Source organism: Vipera berus (assembly GCF_964194415.1).
Source record: "Vipera berus genome assembly, chromosome: Z".
In the NCBI taxonomy this organism is placed as follows: Eukaryota; Metazoa; Chordata; class Lepidosauria; order Squamata; family Viperidae; genus Vipera; species Vipera berus.
The window spans coordinates 128,120,390-128,141,882 of record NC_138205.1 but is presented as its reverse complement, the minus strand read 5'-3'; the positions used below and the strand labels follow the sequence as shown (position 1 = coordinate 128,141,882).

Genomic DNA, 21,493 nt, shown 5'->3' with positions numbered 1-21,493 from the left:
CCCAGTACTCAACATAGACAATAAAAATGGCAAGAGGATACGCTCCCCAGTGTTTTATTCTTTCACGGCTGCTTCTAAATGATGGCAACTCTGAAAGAAAAAGCCAACTGAGAATAAAGAAAATATAGCACAGGAAGTACTGCCCCAAGTTGGAAGGGAGGTCAGCTGATTTAAATAAAGGCAAGCCCACAACTTGCATGGGTTCCAAAATTCCTAGTTTTAGACAAGGTAAATCTGTACGATCAAAGTGCCTGCAAAATTACCAGGAGGAATGTTGGTTTATTTGTCCCAGCTGCTAAAAATAGCAAATGCCCAACCTTTGTGCACCTGGACTAAAAGGCGAAAATATTTTTCTCCCTACTCCTAGAATAACAGAGAATTGTAAATTATGCACTGGAGACAAATTCCTTTTCTTGGCCAATAAAGAATTGTATTGTATTGTATTGTATTGTATTGTATTGTATTGTATTGTATTGTATTGTATTGTATTGTATTGTATTGTATTGTATTGTATTGTATTGTATTCTATTCTATTCTATTCTATTCTATTCTATTCTATTCTATTCTATTCTATTCTATTCTATTCTATTCTGTTCTATTCTATTCTAATTCTATTCTAATTCTATTCCATTCCACTCTATTCCATATTTTCTATTCTATTCTATTCTATTCTATTCTGTTCTGTTCTGTTCTGTTCTGTTCTGTTCTGTTCTGTTCTATTCTATTCTATTCTCTATAAAGATCCTATCCTATCCTATCCTATCCTATCCTATCCTATCCTATCCTATCCTATCCTATCCTATCCTATCCTATCCTATCCTATCCTATCCTATCCTATCCTTAAATGTCTTGCCCACATTGTAAAAAATGCCATGTATTCTAAGAAAACCCTATTTTGGAGAAATCCTTTAAAAGGGAGAAAAATAACACTTTTTAAACTGTCTATTTACTAACCGGGTTCTCCTTGGTTAATGACCAGGTAGAGTCTGAAGTGGAAGACATTTTCTTAGAGGAGGTTGCTGACTCCCAGAGAACGTTGATTTCATTGCCGTCTGAGTCCTTGATTGGAAAAGGTGCACCATAAAACACCAAGAGATCGATCAGTTTGTCATCGTCTTTATCTTGGTTGTAACTTTCCCAGTCCATTCGAATGTCTGAATTGAAGAAAGGAGAAAAGGTGAAATCAAAATCAGGGTGGCTAAAGGTTTGCAGCTAAGTATGGGGTTGACTGTAACCTCAGGAGATCATTGGCTAAAAGAGGGTTTTTTAAACTTGGCAACTTTAAGATGTGTGGATTTCAGCTCCAAGGATCCCCCAGGCTTTTGGGCTAAAAATTTTGCAGTTCTTTCAAAAACTCTAGACTCTGTCTAGAAAGAGTGCAGACAGGAGCAACAAAGATGATTAGGGGACTGGAGGCTAAAACATATGAAGAACAGTTGCAGGAATTGGGCATGTCTAGTTTAATGAAGAGAAGGACCAGGGGGGACATGATAGCAGTCTTCCAATATCTCAGGGGCTGCCCCAAAGAAGAGGGAGTCAAGCTATTCTCCAAAGCGCCCAAAGGCAGGACAAGAAGCAACGGATGGAAACTAATCAAGGAGAGAAGCAACCTAGAACAGCTGCCTCCAGGAGTTGCGGGTGCTCCAACACTGGAAGTTTTTAAGAACAGACTGGACAGCTCTTTGTCTGAAATGGTATAGGGTTTCCTGCCTGAGCAGGGGGTTGGACTAGATGACCTCCAAGGTCCCTTCCAACTTTATTATTGTTGGTTGTTGTTACCATCATCATCATCTCATCCTCAAGGTTGGAAGATATTTTGAATGTTGCTTGGAGAAAATCTCAAAATCCACAGACATTTGGGGGGCGGGGCAAGGAAAAGACAAGGGGAGACATATTCTTAGGTGTTTTCCAAACTTGCAAAGACCTTGATCCAGGGCTCTTCAAACTTGGCCCTTTTATGACTTGTGGAGTTCAACTTCCAGAATTCCTCAGCCTTGATCCTTCGTTTTCCTGCAGGGGGGAAAGCAGGGGGGGGTTTGCCTGTTTTCGGGGGGAAATGACACTGGCCGGTACAAACTCTTACCAAAGGGAGTGGGGTTGTTGAGACGGATGTACCGTGAAACAGTGTCTCCTCCAGAGATGTGAGCTCCAAACCTGGGAAGAAAACAGGGTATTATGTGGGATCTGAACAGGTTGTCCTTGACTTACGACCAGAAAATTCATTGTTAAGTGGTACTGTCATTAAGTGAGGTATCACATACCAGCACCTGATTTTACAAATATTTTTGCAACGGTCGTTAAGTGAATTACTTTGCTTGTTTGACAAGACACCATGAGTGAAACTTATGACCTTGCAAACGTGACCACAGGGATGTTGCAATGGTCGTAAGTGTGAGGACTAATCACGAGTCGCTTTTTTCAGCACCACTGCAGCTTTGAAATGGTCATTAAAAGAATGACAGTAAGTTGGGGACTACCTGAAAATAACAATGATTATTAAGAGAACGCTAATTATTTAACTAGCAAGAACAATGTTTTGAAATATTGGGGGATGTGGAAAATATATCTCCCAGGATCCCTCCAGCTAATCAACCCAGCCAGAAGCTTACAGGAACTTTCTGGAAGAATGCAAAACTATTTGCACCAAAGTAAGGATCTTTCTTTCTTTCTTTCTTTCTTTATTTGTGTTCCGCCTTTATTATTTTTACAAATAACTCAAGGCGGCAAACATATCCAATATGCCTTCCTCCTTGTATTTTCCCCACAACAACCACCTTGTGAGGTGGGTTGGGGTTGAGAGAGAGAATGACTGGCCCGAAGTCACCCAGCCGGCTTTCATGCCTGAGGCGGGACTAGAACTCACAGTCCTCTAGTGATTGGCCCGAAGTCACCCAGCCGGCTTTCATGCCTGAGGCGGGACTAGAACTCACAGTCCTCTAGTGATTGGCCCGAAGTCACCCAGCCAGCTTTTATGCCTGAGGCGGGACTAGAACTCACAGTCCTCTAGTGATTGGCCCGAAGTCGCCCAGCTGGCTTTCATGCCTGAGGCGGGACTAGAACTCACAGTCCTCTAGTGATTGGCCCGAAGTCGCCCAGCCGGCTTTCATGCCTGAGGCGGGACTAGAACTCACGGTCTCCTGGCGATTGATCCAAAGTCACCCAGACTGCTGTCATGGCTGAGGTGGGACTTGAATTCACAGCCTCCGGCTTTCTAGTCCGGTGCCTTAAGCACTAAGCCAAATTGGGGGGGGGGGAGACTAAAACACAAGGTAGACCTGGATGAAAACAAGCATTAGTTCTTCAGGCAGGAACTCCAGGGGATTCAAAATCAAAGAGCTTCATCCGCGTCTCTTGCAATAGATCTGGGCTGCAGCCTTTGGGGAGATCCGTTGCTGTCACTGGGTCAGTCCTTCAACATCCCCGTGGCATGTAAGAGCTGTGGCCAGGTCAGGATTATCTTTCCAAAGGGGAAAAATACAAGTTCCTGCTGCTCTAGAATACATCTATCTGAAATTTCCACCGCCTTGCAATTGGGAGTTCCTGGTAGCCTTGGAAAAAGCTCCTGACCTCTACCTGACTGTGGGGGTCGCCATGGGATGGCTTGGTCCAGTCATCTGCAGGAAGATGGGGCAGCCTTTCACAGACATCTGCATGGGGATCAACTTGGCCTCTAAATCGCCCACCTGCATAAGAAAGGAATTTTTTTATACCCAACTCATTTTAACTTGAGCTACAAGTTTTTAAGGTTGTTTTAAAGTGGTACTACCTTATAAAGTACTGCCTCATAAAACTTGGGTAAGACCACACCTGGAATGCTGCATCCAGTTTTGGTCACCACATTATGAAAAATACATTGAGACTTTGGAAAAAGTGCAGAGAAGATCAGCTAAGATGATTAAAGGCCTGGAGACTAAAACATATGAAGAATGGCTGCAGGAAATGGATATAGCCAGTCTAGAGAAAAGAGGGACTGGGGGTGACATGATAGCAGTCTCCCAGTATTTGAGGGGCTGCCGTACGGCAGAGGGGGAGTCAACTTAATTTCCAAAGCTCCAGAGGACAGGACAAGAAGCAACGGATGGAAACCAATCAAGGAGGAGAAGCAGCCTGGAATTAAGGAGAAACTTCCTGACAGTGAGAATATAATTAACCAGTGGAATGGCTTGCCTTCAGAAGTTGTGGGGGCTCCATCACTAAAGATTTTTAAGAAGAGATTGGACAGCCACTTGTTGGAACAAAATAGGGTTGCCTCAGTGGTGGGTGTTCTGTACCAGCCTGCTACCGGCCCTGCAGAAAAGGCAGGGACAACCCTTTTACAAACGGCAAGAGGCTGGAATTACACCTGCCAAATTTATAGCTACAAAAACAGCTATAGACACGAACCAAGAAACAGGAGCTTTAAGAAACACGAACTATCCAAGCGGTTGCCTTCAGCAAACCAGCCCTCCCCACACATTCCCCTTATATAGAGTTCAGGGCGTGGCTTCTCTCTGCCTCCTTCCGAGAAGCCCCATTGCCTTCCTCTGTTTACTCCTAATTGACTGCCTCCTGCGTCGGGCGTCCTTGAACAGGGCCAGCTGTGGGTCATCTTCATCCACAGTGTCAGGCTCACACAGCTGGGTCTCCGTGGTGACCAAGTGGGAGGGGCCTGGCTGAGGGCTCTCATCAGCAAGATCTTCAACCCCCTCAGCAAGGTCTTCAACACCCCCGTCCTCCTCTGAGTCGTTCGACCCAACTGCCGAACCCACAGGCTGACCCTGAATCACAACAGTGGGATTCAGCCAGTCTGCACCACTTCGGCAGAACCGGTAGCTAATTTTTTTGTTGCCCAGGCCCAGAATGGACTTCCGGAAGCAGCATCCACACAGAGAACTGGTTGTTCACCTATTTGAATCCCACCACTGGGTTTCCTGCTCGAGCAGGGATTTGGACTAGAGCAGGGGTAGGCAACCTTGGCTCTTTTATGACTGGTGGACTTCAACTCCCAGAATTCCTGAGCCAGCCATGCTGAGGAGAAAGAGAGAGGTTTCCAAGCTGAGCCATGCCGGCTCAGGAATTCTGGGAGTTGAAGTCCACCAGTCATAAAAGAGCCAAGGTTGCCTACCCCTGGACTAGAAGGCCTCCAGAGTCCCTTCCAGCTCTATTCTGAAACTGAAATTTGAAAATGTTCTCCTTTATCACACCTGGCCGATCTGGAATCTAAAGAAGGGCAATGCTTTGGAGAATGGTTCTGACGGAGCGTTGGTGAACGCTCGTGGGTCACTCTAAACATCCTGGCGTGTCCCCTTTGAAACACGTGCCACGGCTTCGCCATCCCCCGCTCTGATGTTAGGTCCACGTTCCATCTGCTGGCTCAGACAGGCCACCTACCTTACAGATGAGAACATCCTTATAATCTCCCCACATATTGTTGTAGGCTGTGATCTCTATAGTCATCTCCTGGAAAGCCGTCAGGATCCCCTCCGACGGATGCACGTGGAAAGCCGCTCCTTTCCCGCGGGACAGCATGCCACTCTGGAAGGCTGGAAAAGCAGAAAAACAAAAACGGCATCCGCTGCTGGATTCCCCGTGGTCTGAATGGGACAGGCCAGCGGCATCTTCCCATCAAAACAAGTCTCCAGCCTCACAAACTTCCTGTCTACAAAAACGTAACAGCTTTTTCTTTTTCTTACCTGCTACAAAAACACAACAGATTTTTTTCCCCTTACCCGACTGCTTCCTCTTTACAAATGATCCTGTTGTTTGCCTGCTTTTCTCCACCATTGTGTCCCTAGATAGAGGAAACACATGACAACTCATAAGGATGCCTTGGTATCTGGAGGCGTGATGCACGCTTCAGGAATATACTTAAAAAGACTGCAGGTCATTTTTTCACCTGGAAAAGGCTGATCTGTCAGCGAAAGGGACACCATGTCCCTTTCAGGGTGGTAGTTCTGGGAAGCACTACAAGCCCCATCATCACCAAGCACAGCAGGAAGCCATTTTCTTAAGAGGGCATTTGTAAATATTGGATGGATGGATGGATGGATGGATGGATGGATGGATGGATAGAGACAGAGACAGACAGACAGACAGACAGACAGACAGACAGACAGACAGACACATACAGACATGCTAGATAGATAGATACAGACAGACAGACAGAGACAGACACAGATGATATAGACCAGGGGTCTTCAAACTCGGCCTTTTGATGACTAGTGGACTTTAACTCCCAGAATTCTTCAGCCAGTGTGCCTGGCTGAGGAATTCTGGGAGTTGAAGTCCACAAATCATAAAAGGGCCAAGTTTGAAGACCCCTGATATAGACAGACAGACACAGACAGATGATAGATAGATAGATAGATAGATAGATAGATAGATAGATAGATAGATAGATAGATAGATAGATAGATAGATGGATGGATGGATGGATGGATGGATGGATGGATGGATGGATGGATGGATGGATGGATAGATAGATAGATAGATAGATAGATAGATAGATAGATAGATAGATAGATAGATAGATAGATAGATAGATAGATATAGAAAAGACAGATACAGACAGACACATATGATAGATAGATGATAGATAGATAGATAGATAGATAGATAGATAGATAGATAGATAGATAGATAGATAGATAGATGGATGGATGGATGGATGGATGGATGGATGGATGGATGGATGGATGGATGGATAGATAGATAGATAGATAGATAGATAGATAGATAGATATAGAAAAGACAGATACAGACAGATACATATGATAGATAGATGATAGATAGATAGATAGATAGATAGATAGATAGATAGACAGACAGACAGACAGACAGACAGACAGACAGACACAGACAGGCAGACAGATACAGACAGATGCTAGATAGATACAGACAGACAGAGACAGACACAGATGATATAGACAGACAGACACAGACAGACACAGATGATAGATAGATAGATATAGATAGATGATAGATAGATAGACAGATATAGATAGACAGACAGACAGACACAGACAGATGATAGAGACAGACCAACAGACACAGATGCTAGATAGATAGATAGAGACAGACAGATACACAGACAGACACAGACAGATGCTAGATAGATAGATACTGTAGACAGACAGACAGACAGAAGCCTATAGTTTCTATTGACGTGAGAACTCGGTAATACACTTTTCTTCGCATATCCTGTGTCGCATCTGGTAAGATCCCACTGAGTCAGCAATTGGGGAAAAATTATAAAGCAGAAACATTGGTGGGATTAGCTGAATGGGGCTTTTATCTGAGATTCCATCTTGCCTGGGGACGAATTCCTTATTAGAGAGAAAGGACAGTCAACTTTTTCAAAGCCCGTCTCTGGAGGGTCCATGACGATTCAACACAGCCAACTCGCCACGGCCGACTTGCGGTGGGACAATTCGCCACGGCACAAGGGTTACGCTAACACCAAAGAAATGGCAGGACGGAATCATTAAGGAAAGGATGCAAAAGGAAGGACGGAATGAAATGTGAATTTAAAAAAACAACCCATTTTTTATTTATTTTAAATAATTAGACTGAATTGTTAAATTGCCCCGCGGCGAGTTGGCTCTGCTGAGTTCTCCCATTCCGATCTCCGGATGCCCAAGGATGTGCTTAGAAAGAGTGAGGAACTGAGTATTTGTAACTATGCAGGCATGGAAATTTGGGGGCCCGTGAGAAGTCTAGCAAACCAGAGTTACTGGAGTTTTGCCCTCCCGATCAAAAGGTAAATGGAAGGAAACAAGATGTACCCTTCTTGATGCTCAGAAGGTTGTGGAGGGCTGCTGAAATAATCAACTTCTACAGTGAAAGGAGCGGCTAATTCTGAATGGTTGGTAATGATCAGCTGACGCTTTATCACGCTCTTCAAGGCCACCTCAGAGCCAAATTCGAGTTTTAGATCTTCTGAATTCGTTAAGTTTTGTTCCTCACCGCTGCAGAACAATAAGAATAGAAGTTAAGTCAGCCACCTTCCTCTCAGAGATGAGTGCCCAGAAAAGGGCAGTTAAGATCAGTGGCGGGATTCAGCCGGTTCGCACCACGTCGGCAGAACCGGTAGCTAATTTCTGTTGTTGCCCAGAATGGATTTCCGGAAGCGGCGCCCACCCAAAGAACCGGTTGATCACTTATTTGAATCCCACCACTGATTAAAGATGCCAGGCTATAAAAGACAATGAGAGATTTCTTTTCAGGCAGTCCTCGACTTAGGACTGGTCGCTTAGGAACCGTTCAAAGCTTTACAATGGATGCCACCCAGGATTCCTGCGACAGAGATTCGAAGTTCCGATGACTGGTAAATTCCCCCTGATCACGTGATCACATTTCAGGCGCTTGGCAGCCAGCCTACACTTATGACCATCTGCAATGTTCTATGGTCACGTGCCCATGATTTATAACATTTTTGTGGAAACCAGCATTTACTTCCTGCTTCTGGCAAAAACATCCATTTCTGCCCAGCAGGCAGAAAGGAGAGATCAAGCAGGGAAGTAGCTTGGAATCATTGCACAGCCACAAGGAAGAAGCTTATCTATCTATTCCCAAAGGAAGAGAAGCCGTCTGGAGATATTCCTTTTATTACAGCCGAATATAGTAAAGTAGTTGGGCAGTGTGGTGGCCCAGCGGTTAAGATGCTGGGCATGTTGGCTAGAACAGGGCTTTTCAACCTTTTCACCCATTGTGCCACTTTTAGGATATGGCAACATCCGAGTACCAACAGTCGCCTAGCAAGGTGTCAAAAACTTGATGACCAAAAAAGGAAAAAAGAAAGAAAAAGGTGATGAAGTACAGGTAGTCTTCAACTTACAACAGTTCACTTAGTCACTGTTCGAAGTTACAATGGCACTGAAAAAAGTGTCCCCCAAGCCACAGCCGAGCAAGACGCCTGCCTGCCCACCCAGCGGCGCTCTTCCTCCTGTCTGAGGTTTTCGTTGTTGTGAGCGTTTCTGTTGAGGATTGGCAGTGGGGGTGGGGTGGGGGGGTGTTTGGTTTTTATTTCCCCCCCGATCTGCTGGGTAGTTGCATCAGGTTTTGGTTACTTCACATGACCCTGGGACACTGTGACCATCATAAACATAAATCAGTTGCCAAGCATCTGAATGTAAATCACAAGACCCTGGAGATGCTGCAACATTCCAGCTGATCGGCGCTTCTTCTGGGCTCAGAAGTGGCAGGATCAGTGCTGAGCTCCAGCTGGATCCTGGCACTGATCCCAGTGCTTCCGCTGAGCCCTGACAGCCCTGCAGCTCCAGCCGTCTCTCGCTCAGACTTGTGCGGTGCTGCCACCGGTTCAGCTCATTCCCCTCCCCCGCTACCACTTTTCTAGGATGGTCACGTACCACCTGCCAGGTGCCAATGTACCACAGGTGGTACCCGTACCACTGGTTGAAAAGCCATGGGCTAGAAAGCCAGCAGCCCACTTTTGACATCTGAGCGCCATGAGACGGGGTGAGCTCCCATCCTCACTACAGTTCCTGCCAACCTAACAGTTCAAGAGCATGCAAATGTGAGTAGATAAATAGGTACCACTTGGATGGGAAGGTAACAGCGCTCCATGATATTATGCTGGCCACGTGACCGCGGAAATGTCTTTGGACAGCACTGGCTCAATAGATGAGTCTAGAGCCGTGGTGGCGAACCAATGGCACGCATGCCACAGGTGGCACACACAGCCCTCTCTGTGAGCACGCGCGCCCTCGCCCCAGTCCTAGGCCTTCAGCTGGGTTTTATAAATCCTTTTCGCTTTAGGCCTCCGCTGCCGTGTGCAAAGAAAAAAGAAAAAAAAAGATTCAATCAATCAATCAATTTCAACTTCTCGCGGGGAAAAAGAAGATATCGCAAAGTTGGAATTGATTGAGGTTTTTAGTCCCACCCAGTCTGCCATTACCACCGCAGCCACACCCACCCAATGGGCCATACCCACCCGGCACCCAACAATACATAAGTGGGTTTTGGGTTGTAGTTTGGGCGCTCAGTCTCTAAAAGGTTCGCCGTCACTGGCCTAGAGTCAGCAACAACTAAAAGAGTAAAATCCATAGGGACTCCTCTTTTTTTTTTTAAAAGCACTGTTGTTAGCTTGAATTATACCTATGTGGATCTGGTGGCTTGTGTTTGATAACTGTGCACAATGGATTTGCTTAACAACTGCCACGTTCGGTTTATGACCACGGTGATTCATTTAATCATCGCCACAAAAAAGGTTGTAACATCAGGTGTGGTCAACGTGTTGACCCACTGAATAGCCAGAATGACTTATAACTATAATTCCAGGCTCAATTACAGTCATAAGGCAAGAAGTACCTGTACTATTTTAGCAGAAGCAGAGTAAAGTATTGTTTTACATTGCAGCCGATATGATCTCCAGAGAATGATGCAAGCTCATACAAGCTGTGAGCATACCAAGAATATATATATATAAAAAAGCACCCTGCAGGATCAGGCCAATATAACATATTTGGTCTCTCACTCTAGCGATCAAGCAGATGTCAATAGGAAGCAAAAAACAAATTCAAAATGGTTCATAGCAAATGAATGAAGTGGAATTAAGGCAGAAAGGAACCCAAGTCATTCATATAAATTACATTACTCGCTTTTCATTATAAATATATCTCCTTTCTTTACCTGTCAAAGGGAACCGAGTAGGTGACACACAGCTCTTTTACTTCACCAGAAATAGCCAGAAAGAGTGGCTCTGACATATCTTCAATGCTGCAGCACAAGACAAGGTCCTTCAGCTTATCCTAAGAAGAAGAACGGCACTTGGTTTCAACAGAAACAATATTGAACGCAGCACTATTGCGAGAGAGGGATAAGCCTGCTAAATTATCTCACCAGCTTAACTAGAGAATCCTTGGCCCTTAAGGCCAAGAGCGATGTAGTCAACAAAATAAAAGAGTTGGAAGGGACCTTGGAGGCCTTCTAGCAGTCTTCCAGTATCTCAGCGGCTGCCCCAAAGAAGAGGGAGTCAAGCTATTCTCCAAGGCGCCTGAAGGCAGGACAAGAAGCAACGGATGGAAACTGATCAAGGAGAGAAGCAACCTGGAACTAAGGAGAAACTTCCTGACGGTTAGAACAATTAACCAGTGGAACCACCTGCCTCCAGAAGCGGTGAATGCTCCAACACTGGAAGTTTTTAAGAAGAGACTGGACAGCCATTTGTCTGAAATGGTATAGGGTTTCCTGCCTGAGTTGGACTAGATGACCTCCAAGGTCCCTTCCAACTTTCTTCTTCTTCTTCTTCTTCTTCTTCTTCTTCTTCTTCTTCTTCTTCTTCTTCTTCTTCTTCTTCTTCTTCTTCTTCTTCTTCTTCTTCTTCTTCTTCTTCTTCTTCTTCTTCTTCTTCTTCCTTCTTCCTTCTTCTTCTTCTTGTCCAGCCCCTTACTCAGGCAGGAAACATGCAGAATATGAAGAGCATGTCTCAAAATCTCGCTGAGTTTTCGCACAAACCAAGAGCCCTTCCCCCCCCACCCCAGCTACTCATCTCTCCCCATTTGAAAATGTGCTGGAAGCGCTAAAAAAAAACACCCATTTCTCAGAAGATAAGCTGGTAAAGTTTGGCACCTCCTTCATCTTTCCAAGTTTACTATCTCTCATTTCCATTCAACTGTTTCTTTTACTGGAAAAATGTGCGCCTTTACAAACAAGGCCTTGGACCCTAAAGGTTTGCCATTTTTCATTTTTTAATAACAGCCCAGAAAGCTACACGGAACTCGGAAGCATTTGTGAGCCTTCTTCACCCCAATGGGGATGGGTCCGCCCCACTTGCGCCAGCACAGCAGCGTGCTGCAGACTCTGTTCATTGAGAAGAGCCATGGTGGCGCAAGTGGTTACAGTGCGGTACTGCAGGGCTGACTCTGCCAAGTGCCGGGAGTTTGATCCTGACGGGACTCAAGGTTGACTCAGCCTTCCATCTTTCCGAGGTCAGTAAAATGAGGACTCCGGTTGTTGGGGGAAATAGGCTGACTCTGTAAACTGCTTAGAAAGGGTTGCAAAGCACTGTGAAGCAGTATACAAGTCTAAGTGCTATTGCAGACGGGCCGCGGCAGCTTCCTCAAAGAGCGGCGCCCCTGCCCATTCAGAGAGGTGCGCGCGCACCTCTCCGAACGACCGGAGGTGCGCGCGTACCTCCGCGCGAACGGGCAGCGGTGCCGCTCTTTGAGGAAGCTGCCGCTTTCGGCAGCTTCCTCAAAGAGCGGCGCCGCTGCCCCTTCGCACGGAGGTACGCGCGCACCTCCCCAAAGGTTTGGGGAGGTGCGCGCGCAACTCCGGTCGTTCGGAGAGGTGCGCGCGGACCTCTCGGAATGGGCAGGGGCGCCGCTCTTTGAGGAAGCTGCCGCGGCCCGTCTGCTAAGCTGCCGCTTTCGGCAGCTTCACAGACGGGCTGCGGCGGGCTTCCTGAAAGAGCGGCACCGCTGCCCATTCGCGCGGAGGTACGCGCGCACCTCCGGTCGTTCGGAGAGGTGCGCGCGCACCTCTCGGAATGGGCAGGGGCGCCGCTCTTTGAGGAAGCTGCCACGGCCCGTCTGCAAAGCTGCCGAAAGCGGCAGCTTTGCAGACGGGCCGTCGCCATCGGGCAACCGGGAACCGGTTCCATCTCATTTTTTAAAAAATGGCAGCCGCGTGCGTCCGCGCATGCGCAAAAAAACCTTTTTGCGCATGCGCGTGCATGGACACACGCACGCGGCTCCCTCTTTTTTTAATTTGTGATGGAACCGGTTCCCAGTGGCTCTTTTTCTTTTTTAGGTTGCCGACCCCTGATCTATCTGAATGAATCTGAATGAGTACCCCGATTTTTGCAGACGATAGGCTGACTCCATAAACGATTCAGAGAGGTGTATAAAGCACTGTGAAGTAGTATAAAAGTCTACGTACTATTGCTATCAAAGAATTCTGCCTGGTGGAGTCCAAGAGAAGAGCCTTCTTTGCTATAACTCCCAAATTCTGGAACATTGTGCCCCTCAAGGTAACATTTGCCCCCAATCTTCTGGCCTTTTGGGAGGGTCTCAAAACTTGGCTCTGTTGATTGGCCTAGGGTCCCAACAGGGGCGATCCATATTGGAGTGGTTGGTTAGTGGATTAAAATGAAGACCTCACTTCCAACCTGTTGCATACTGGTTCCCACTGTAGCTAATTTTTTCTTAATTTTAATGTTAATATTTAATGATTTACAGGTAGTCCTCAACTTACAACTGTTCATTTAGTGACTGTTCAAAGTTACAACAGCACTGCAAAAAGTGACTTATGACCATTTTTCATACTTATGACCATTGCAGCATTCCCATGGCCAGGTGATTTACAATCAGATGCTTGACTACTGGTTCACATTTATGACAGTGGCAGTGTCCCAGGGGTCATGTGATCCCCTTTTGCAAACCTTCTGACAAGCAAAATCAATGGGGGAAGCCAGATTCACTTACAACCGTGTTACTAATTTAACAACTACAGCGATTCACTTAACAAATGTGGCAAGAAAAATCGTAAAATGGGGCAAAACTCAGTTAACAAACATCTCACTTGCCGACATAAATTTTGGGCTCAATTATGGTCATACGTTGAGGACTAACTGTCAAAGTCTAATCCATAAGTCAATATGTTTCAATTAATTTTTTAAAACTGTAATTAACAGTATCCTGAAAAATGCAAAATAAACTTGGGGGCAGGACCCAGAGTTTATCTAGCTTAGCAGAGTCTCCCCTATTTCTAGAGCAGACTTTCCCATTACAACAGACTGCTCACCCACAAGCCATGATTTTCAACCGTAATCTCTCATCATCTTTGTTAGCTATAACATGATGGAAGGGAACCATTTTAGAAGCAGTTTTGCCACAAAGACAGAAGATAACTCAATGTATTTCTGAGAGCCAGTTTGATATAGTGCTTAAGACTGGAAAGCAGGAGACGCTGAGTTCTAGTCGTGCCATGGCGTGACTGTGGGCCCGACTCCCTTCACAAGTTGTTGTGGGGAAAACCGGAGGAGGGAAGCGTGCTGAATATCTTTGCTGCCTTGAGTTATATGTAAATAATAAAAGTGGGGTCCAAACAGCTAACTAAATAATTTTCTCTCCAACCTCCCTCCTCATCTGCAATACTCTTATCAACCCTGTAAAATAACATACAAGAATTTAAACAGAGTAATAAAATACAAAAAAGAAGTATAGAAACACAGTCAGGTGCAGCATGTCCAGCCAGCGTGAAAGAGAAGTGGGTGGGCTGGAAAAGATTGAAAGAGCAACCGTGATGCACCTCTGCATGTGGAGAGGCTTTTATTTCCAGGCAAACTTGTAACGTATTGGGCCTTTTACTCGAACTGCTGCTTGAGATTGCTTAATTAGGGTCTGTGTAACGGTCACTGGCTGCCCAGACATGCAGTCTCCAGGACAATCATTGGTTGGCTCTGGGGCGGGAATAGGTTCTTTTAAACCTATTGGCCGCCGCCTAGTGGCCAACTGTATAAGTAGCTGCGTAGAAGCCTCAGTTCCCAGTTCTGTTCCTGTTACTACAATAAAGCAGTGTTCCTGTTTGAACCCTCTCCTCTCGCCTCCTGCTTCCCAAGAATCCAGTACACAACAAACTAACCTTTTTATTATACATCATCACCACACGGAACTCCTTCTTCTCATTTGGGCCCAAAGTTCCGTTTTCTGGAGAGATGGTCAGCACACACGAAGACACCTGGCTTCCAAGTAGCTGTCGAGACAATCAGGACAGCAGATCATGTAACAGGAGGCCAAGGAGGGATCCCTTGAGGTTGGTGGCAAACACTACGACCCACCCACTTACCTCTCCCCACTTAAAGGGTGTGGGGAGCAACGTCTGGTTGAAAAGGTGGACTGTCGCCTCGGCGGGGATCCCAGTGGCAAGTTCGAGGTGTAAGTGACTCGGCAGCAGACACACCTGGGGCACCTGCACCTCCACAGACACAGGGATGTGGCTAGAGAGAGAGTTGAGTGCTCAATCATCATCAATGCTGGTCTACCAGCCTTGGGTTGAGAGGACCGGATCCAGAGTTTCTGAACCCTGGCCACTTGATGTGTGAACCTCTGCACGGCTAGCTGGGGAATTCTGGGAGTTGAACTTCTCACATCTTCAAGGGGAAAAATTCTGACCCAGGACAAACCAAGGACCTTCAGGAAGGGTTACATTCTGTCCAGGTTGAATATATAGGTAGTCCTCGACTTACGGTCACAACTGAGCCCGGAATCTATGTTGCTAAGTGAAAAAAATTTCAAGCGGGTTTTGCCCCAATTTATGATTTTCCTTGCCACATTTGTTAAGTGAATCACTGCAATTGTTAAATTAGTAACACGGTTGTTAAGCGAATCCGGCTTCCCCCATTGACTTTGCTGGTCAGAAGGTCGCCAAAGGGGGATCCCCCAGGACACTGGAAATGTTGTGAATGTGAACTAGTTGTCAAGCATCCAAAGGTAAATCACATGGCCGTGGGGACGCTGCAACAGTCATAAGTGTGAAAAATGGTCACAGATCACTTTTTTTCAGTGCCACTGTAACCTTGAGCGGTCATTAAATAAACTCTTGTAAGTTGAGGACTACCTATATATATATCTATAAAATCCTCCTTTCATTATTTCGTTGCTTCCTCTGCCCTTCCACCCCCATCTTTTATCTACGTTCCTCTAAATTCCTACTTACCGATTCAGCATTTGGTCTGCTTTCTTTTTCAACCCTGCTTCTTTTGTTTCCTGTCCCTTCAGCCTTTTCATTCATTCATTCGTTCGTTCATTCATTCATTCATTCATTCATCTCATGGTTCAAGGCAAGTCTCCGCTGGGTTATTCATGGGGTTTCTCTTGCCCAAAAGGTTAGTGAGAGACTTTCTAGGTCAGGTGACTTGATTGACCAGCTTTTGCTGTTGACCATTTATTTCATAAAAGGGACGCGGTGGCTCAGTGGGTTAGGACGCTGAGCTTGTCGATCAGAAGGTCAGCAGTTTGGCGGGTCGAATCCCGAGTGCCGCGTAACAGAGTGAGCGCCTGTTACTCGTCCCAGCTTCTGCCAACCTAGCAGTTCGAAAGCACGTAAAAATGCAAGTAGTAAAATAGGGACCACTACGGTGGGAAGGTAACAGCGTTCCGTGCGCCTTTGGCGTCTAGTCATGCCGGCCACATGACCACGGAGACGTCCTCGGACAAGCGCTGGCTCTTCGGCTATGAAACGGAGATGAGCACCGGCCCTTAGAGTTGGAAACGACTAGCACGCATGTGCGGGGGAAACTTTACCTTTACCTTTATTTATTTCATTCAGTGGAGAGAATATTCCTAAACATTTAGTGACCTCACAGCAGCTCACCAATGAGTGCCAAACAAAATGCCCTAACAAGTTAAAATTCTGGCAAGTTGGGGATAAAATAAAGACTACATAAATAAATAAACTGTTCTGTTCCTGTTTTCTGCCATTTGCCACAATTTCGCTGTTTTCTATTTTATTTTAATAAGTTGTTTTGTTTTTTTTGCTTATAAGCCACCCAGAGAGTCATTTGGGAATCTGGTGGCCTATAAATTAAATAAAATAGATGTATAACACAATTTCCATATCTGATACAATCAGAAGAATACAATGTATTGAACAGGGGAGGGGGGGTTGGACTAGACTAGAAGACCTCCAAGGTCGTTCCAGCTCTATTCTGATTGACTGCATATATTTAATAAATGGAACACTTATTTTATTAACGCACTTTCGATATGACAGCTAACCTCACCCCTACTTTCTCTAGAGCGGCTCAAGGATTTTGATCAGCTGTATTTTCTGGGAAAATTTAATTCCTAGAAATTGGAATGGCTTCTCTTCCTTTCTCCCATCTTTACCTTCCAACTCCGTTTTCCACTTCCATCTCTAATACAGTTCGGAGATGATGACATGTATATGAAGTAAACAAAATCGAGACACGGCATTTACCCAGAGGATTCAATTCCCCACTAGAAGGCTGAATTTTGAATGCCGAAACCTGTAGAAAGAAAATCGAGAGCTCATGTAATCCAGAATCCTCCAGGCTGGGTGGGGAATGAATGGGACATGCTGTTCAAACAATCCAGAATACAGGTAGTCCTTGATTTACGACCACAACTGAATCCAAAATTTCTGTTGCTAAGTGAGACATTTTTAAAGTGAGTTTTGCTGCATTTTATGATTTTTTCTTGCCACAGTTCTTAAGTGAATCACTGCAATTTGTTAAGTTGGTAACACGGCTGTTAAGTGAATCCAGCTTCCCCATTGACTTGGCTTGTCAGAAGGTCGCAGAAGGGGATCACAAGATCCCTGGATGCTGCAGCTGTCATAAATATGAGCCAGTTGCCAAGTCTCTGAATTTGGATCATGTGACCGTAGGGATGTCGGAAAGGTCGTAAGTGCTGAAAAAGTCACCTTTTTCAGTGTTGTAACTTTGAATGGTCATTAAATGAATTGTTGTAAGTCGAGGACTAGCTATATCAGGTTAAGGAACTTTTGACTAGTCTTCTGTGTTACAGAGCTTTCCAACTTAAACCCATGTCCAGCCACAGGGTATCCAAATGATACCCTGTGGAAAAGGAAAAGGTAGTGGGGAATCAGGGACGTGGTGGCTCAGTGGGTTAGGACGCTGAGCTTGTCGATCAGATGGTCGGCAGTTTGGCAGGTCGAATCCTGAGTGCCGCGTAGCAGTGAGCGCCTGTTACACGTCCCAGCTTCTGCCAACCTAGCAGTTCGAAAGCACATAAAAATACAAGTAGAAAAATAGGGACCACTACGGTGGGGAGGTAACAGCGTTCCGTGAGCCTTTGGTGTCTAGTCATGCCGGCCACATGACCACGGAGGCGTCCTCGGACAAGCACTGGCTCTTCGGCTTTGAAACGGAGATGAGCACCGGCCCCTAGAGTTGGAAACGACTAGCACGCGTGTGCGGGGGAACCTTTACCTTTTTAGTGGGGAATCTCTTGGCTGTGATCTGACAACTGATTGGCCAGTGAAACAGATGACAGATTTAGGGAAACAAGACGAAAAGCCTCATGGAGCAAAATTACCTCCTCAGCCCTTTCTGCTATGCAGGTAGGCCTTTCCTGGATTTTCCATTTTGCTGGCAGCTGACTTAAGTTTTCTACTTCCAAAACAGTCGTCACTTTTTCTCCCAGTTTAATCAAACCCATGTCGATGGATGTCATGTTAATGGAAAGAAGAGGCCCCTAGGAAAAAGTAGGTCAATTACATTTGAAAGAAGCTTTTCATTGTTGTTGTTGTTGTTGTTGTTGTTGTTGTTGTTATTATTATTATTATTATTATTATTATTATTATTATTATTATTCCCATTTATATCCTGCCCGTCTCCGAAGACTCAGGGTGGCTTACAATCTAAGAAGCAAAAATCAATGTGCTTAGCAATAGCCTTCATTCTATGTATATGCCTGCTTATTAGGGCTTTCGGGGGGCCCCAAGCGGCATTTTTACAACGTCATCTTATTGCCCCCAACAATCTGGGTCCTCATTTTACCCACCTCAGAAGGATGGAAGGCTGAGTCAACCTTGAGCCTGGTGGGACTTGAACCTGCACTAATTGCAGGCAGCTGGTGTTACTTAAGGAGGCACTAGCCCACTGCTCCACCAAGGCTCTTTGACATTTTTGGCATTTGTTTCTTTTTTTTGCGTGAAGGATATGATTTCTCTCTGGGCTGTCTGAAGGGTATGGTCAAAAAAAGTCAAGATGGTGGTCACAATGGTGCAACCAATGCTCTGACCATTTTTTCATGTGTGTAACTGTCATCTCAGATCCTGAAGTTGAAACTGAAATACTTTGGCCACCTAATGAGAAGGAAGGACTCACTGGAGAAGAGCCTAATGCTGGGAAAGGTTGAGGGCAAGAGAAGAAGGGGACCACAGAGAATGAGGTGGCTGGATGGAGTCACTGAAGCAGTAGGCCTGAGCTTAAATGGACTCCAGAAGATGGTAGAGGACAGGAAGGCCTGGAGGAAAATTCCCTATGGGGTCGCGATGGGTCGGACACGACTTCGCAACTAACAACAAACTGTCATCTTGAAATGTTTTGGAACAAATCTTGAGGACAACTCTGTCCCAGAGTTTTACCTTACCCTCCATTTCTTGGCATGCCACAAGACTTGGAGGCTGGCCAAAAAAGCAGACCATGCTTGGAGAGGACCACACAGAGAACTGCAGAATCCATTTAGGTTTAGGTTTAAGACAGGGGTTGGCAACCGGAAAAAGGAAAAGAGCCACTCAGAACCGGTTCCATCACACAAACAAAAAAGTGGGATCCGCAAAAAGTGCGCGTGCAAAATGGGAGGCACCTGCGCGGCGACGGGTCTCCCCTTTGGAGAGGTGTGCGCCGTTCCGTTTGGAGACCTGCCGCGTTCGTCAAACATGGACGAACGCGGCAGCTGTGCAAACGGGATGGCGGCGGTTTGGAGAGTGCGCACGCACCTCTCCTAAGCCGCCGCAGTCCGGAGACCTGCCGACGGACGGTGGCGGCTTGGAAGAGGTGCGCGCGCACTCTCCAAACCGCCGCCATCCCGTTTGCACAGCTGCCGCGTTCGTCCATGTTTGACGAACGCAGCAGGTCTCCGGATGGGACGGCGGCGGCTTGGAGAGGTGCGCGCGCACCTCCGCCCTTCGGAAAGGTGCGTGCGCACCTCTCGGAATGGGCGGTGCCACTCTCCATTTGGAGAGGTGCGCGCGCACCACTGCCCGTTCAAAGAGGTGCGCGCGCACTGGGCGACTGGGAGCCGCATGCGGCTCCGGAGCCGCGGGTTGCCGACCTGTGGTTTAAGACAACGCAATCTACTTTCCAGTATTGTGAACCAGAAGTGGGCACATGGTTTCTACATTCTGCTTTGATCTAAAAGGTTCTAAGCTATATACATAAAGAGCAACAGTAATACAGTTTTACCAACGCAGGTAAGGATAAAAATAAAACGTAAACTTTAAAAATGCAATTCTAGTGCAAATATTCTAAAACGATTATGTACTAGTATCAAGTTGCTGTCTTTTTCTAGTCCTCAGGTACTTCCCCGGTGCCCCAGGATCTTTGAAAGATATGATACGATGGTTCTGTTCTGAACCAGCCCTCTTCTCGCACCCCTAATCAAAAGAAGAGTCTGGAAAGCGTCCAAGGCTAAAAGGCTTCTGCCAAGATTTAATCACGCAGTTAACAAAAACACAAGAGCTTGTCTTCTCAAGCGGGAAAAGTTGCTTTCAGCAACCAGCCCCTCCCCAAACACTTCTTTTATAGAGAGCTCAGGGCGTGGTCTCCCTGTGCCTCCTCCCGAGGAGTCCCATAGTCTTTCTTTGTTTGTCCCTGCTCGTCTGCCTCCTGCGTCGGGCGTCCTTGAACAGGGCCAGCTGTGGGTCGTCATCCTCCACACTCTCGGGCTCACACAGCTGAGAAGAGGTCCCCGGCTGAGGGCTCTGCAAAGCCTCCAAATCATCATCATCAGCCGGTTCGTTTCCCTCCTCCCCCACATCTGAGTCCTCCGATACATCGGAGCCGGCTGTCGGACCCACAGGCTGGCCCTGAGTCACAACACTATCCCGCACCGCAGGGCCCTTCCCCCGGGTCTGCCGATCCGGATGCGGTCGGGATGGGAACTGTTCGTGAAAAGCAGTCACCAACGCAGGGGCATGAACGGCGGTCGCGTCTTCCCATGTGAAGTCCTCCGGCCCGTACCCTTTCCACTCGATCAGGTACTGGAAGCGACCTTTCAGCCAGCGGGAATCCCTGATGCTGGCGACCTCGTACTCGGGGGTGCTGTCTCCATCACGAGTTCCTGATGGTGGAGGTTCCGCCTGGCGAAGTGGACAGGCCGGTCGTTCGGGGACCAGCAAGGACCGATGGAAGACGGGGTGCACGCGCAGGGAACGTGGCAGAGTTAAACGATAGGCGACCGGGTTGATGACGGCCTCGACTGGGAACGGTCCAAGGTAACGGTGGTCCAGCTTCCTCGCCGGCCGAGTGGATGGCAGGTTCCTGGTGGACAGCCAGACCCGATCCCCCACCGATAGTGGAGGCGTATCCCTTCTCGACCGATCGGCGAACCTCTTGTAGTCGGCCTTGGCCTTCTCCAGCTGCCGTCGCACCAACCGATGGATCGCCTGTAACTCCGCCATGAATTCGTTCGCTGCCGGCTCCGGTGAGTCCACGGGAGAAAGGGGGAAAAACCGGGGGTGATAACCCACATTGGCCAAGAACGGTGTCATCTGCGTGGAGGTGTGCTGCGAGTTGTTAAAGGCAAACTCGGCTATGGCCAAATAGTCCACCCAATTGTCCTGCTGCAGGTTAACGTAGCAGCGCAGATACTGCTCTAAAATGCCGATGACCTTCTCGGTACCCCCGTCGGTCTGAGGATGATGCGCGGACGAGAGGCAAACCTTAATGTCCAACGCCCGCATCAACTCCTGCCAGAAGCGGGCTGTAAACTGGGCCCCCCTATCGGAGACGACTCTATCGGGAAGGCCGTGCAGCCGGAACACCTGTTGGATGAACATGCGA

General features: G+C 46.9%; 1 protein-coding gene across 1 annotated transcript in view; it reads right to left on the bottom strand.

Moving 5' to 3' along the window:
* Positions 1-21,493, bottom strand: part of DLEC1 (DLEC1 cilia and flagella associated protein) — a 98,682-nt gene that overhangs the window by 23,554 nt on the left and 53,635 nt on the right. Inside the window, exons 19-29 of the mRNA XM_081345600.1 lie at positions 18,021-18,179; positions 16,830-16,969; positions 14,788-14,938; positions 14,584-14,694; positions 10,630-10,748; positions 7,764-7,946; positions 5,709-5,770; positions 5,371-5,522; positions 3,574-3,683; positions 2,084-2,154; positions 955-1,154 (exon numbers count right to left, since the gene is read on the bottom strand). Coding sequence (XP_081201726.1) covers positions 955-1,154; positions 2,084-2,154; positions 3,574-3,683; positions 5,371-5,522; positions 5,709-5,770; positions 7,764-7,946; positions 10,630-10,748; positions 14,584-14,694; positions 14,788-14,938; positions 16,830-16,969; positions 18,021-18,179 — 1,458 coding nt within the window. The remainder of the gene's footprint in view (positions 1-954; positions 1,155-2,083; positions 2,155-3,573; positions 3,684-5,370; positions 5,523-5,708; positions 5,771-7,763; positions 7,947-10,629; positions 10,749-14,583; positions 14,695-14,787; positions 14,939-16,829; positions 16,970-18,020; positions 18,180-21,493) is intronic.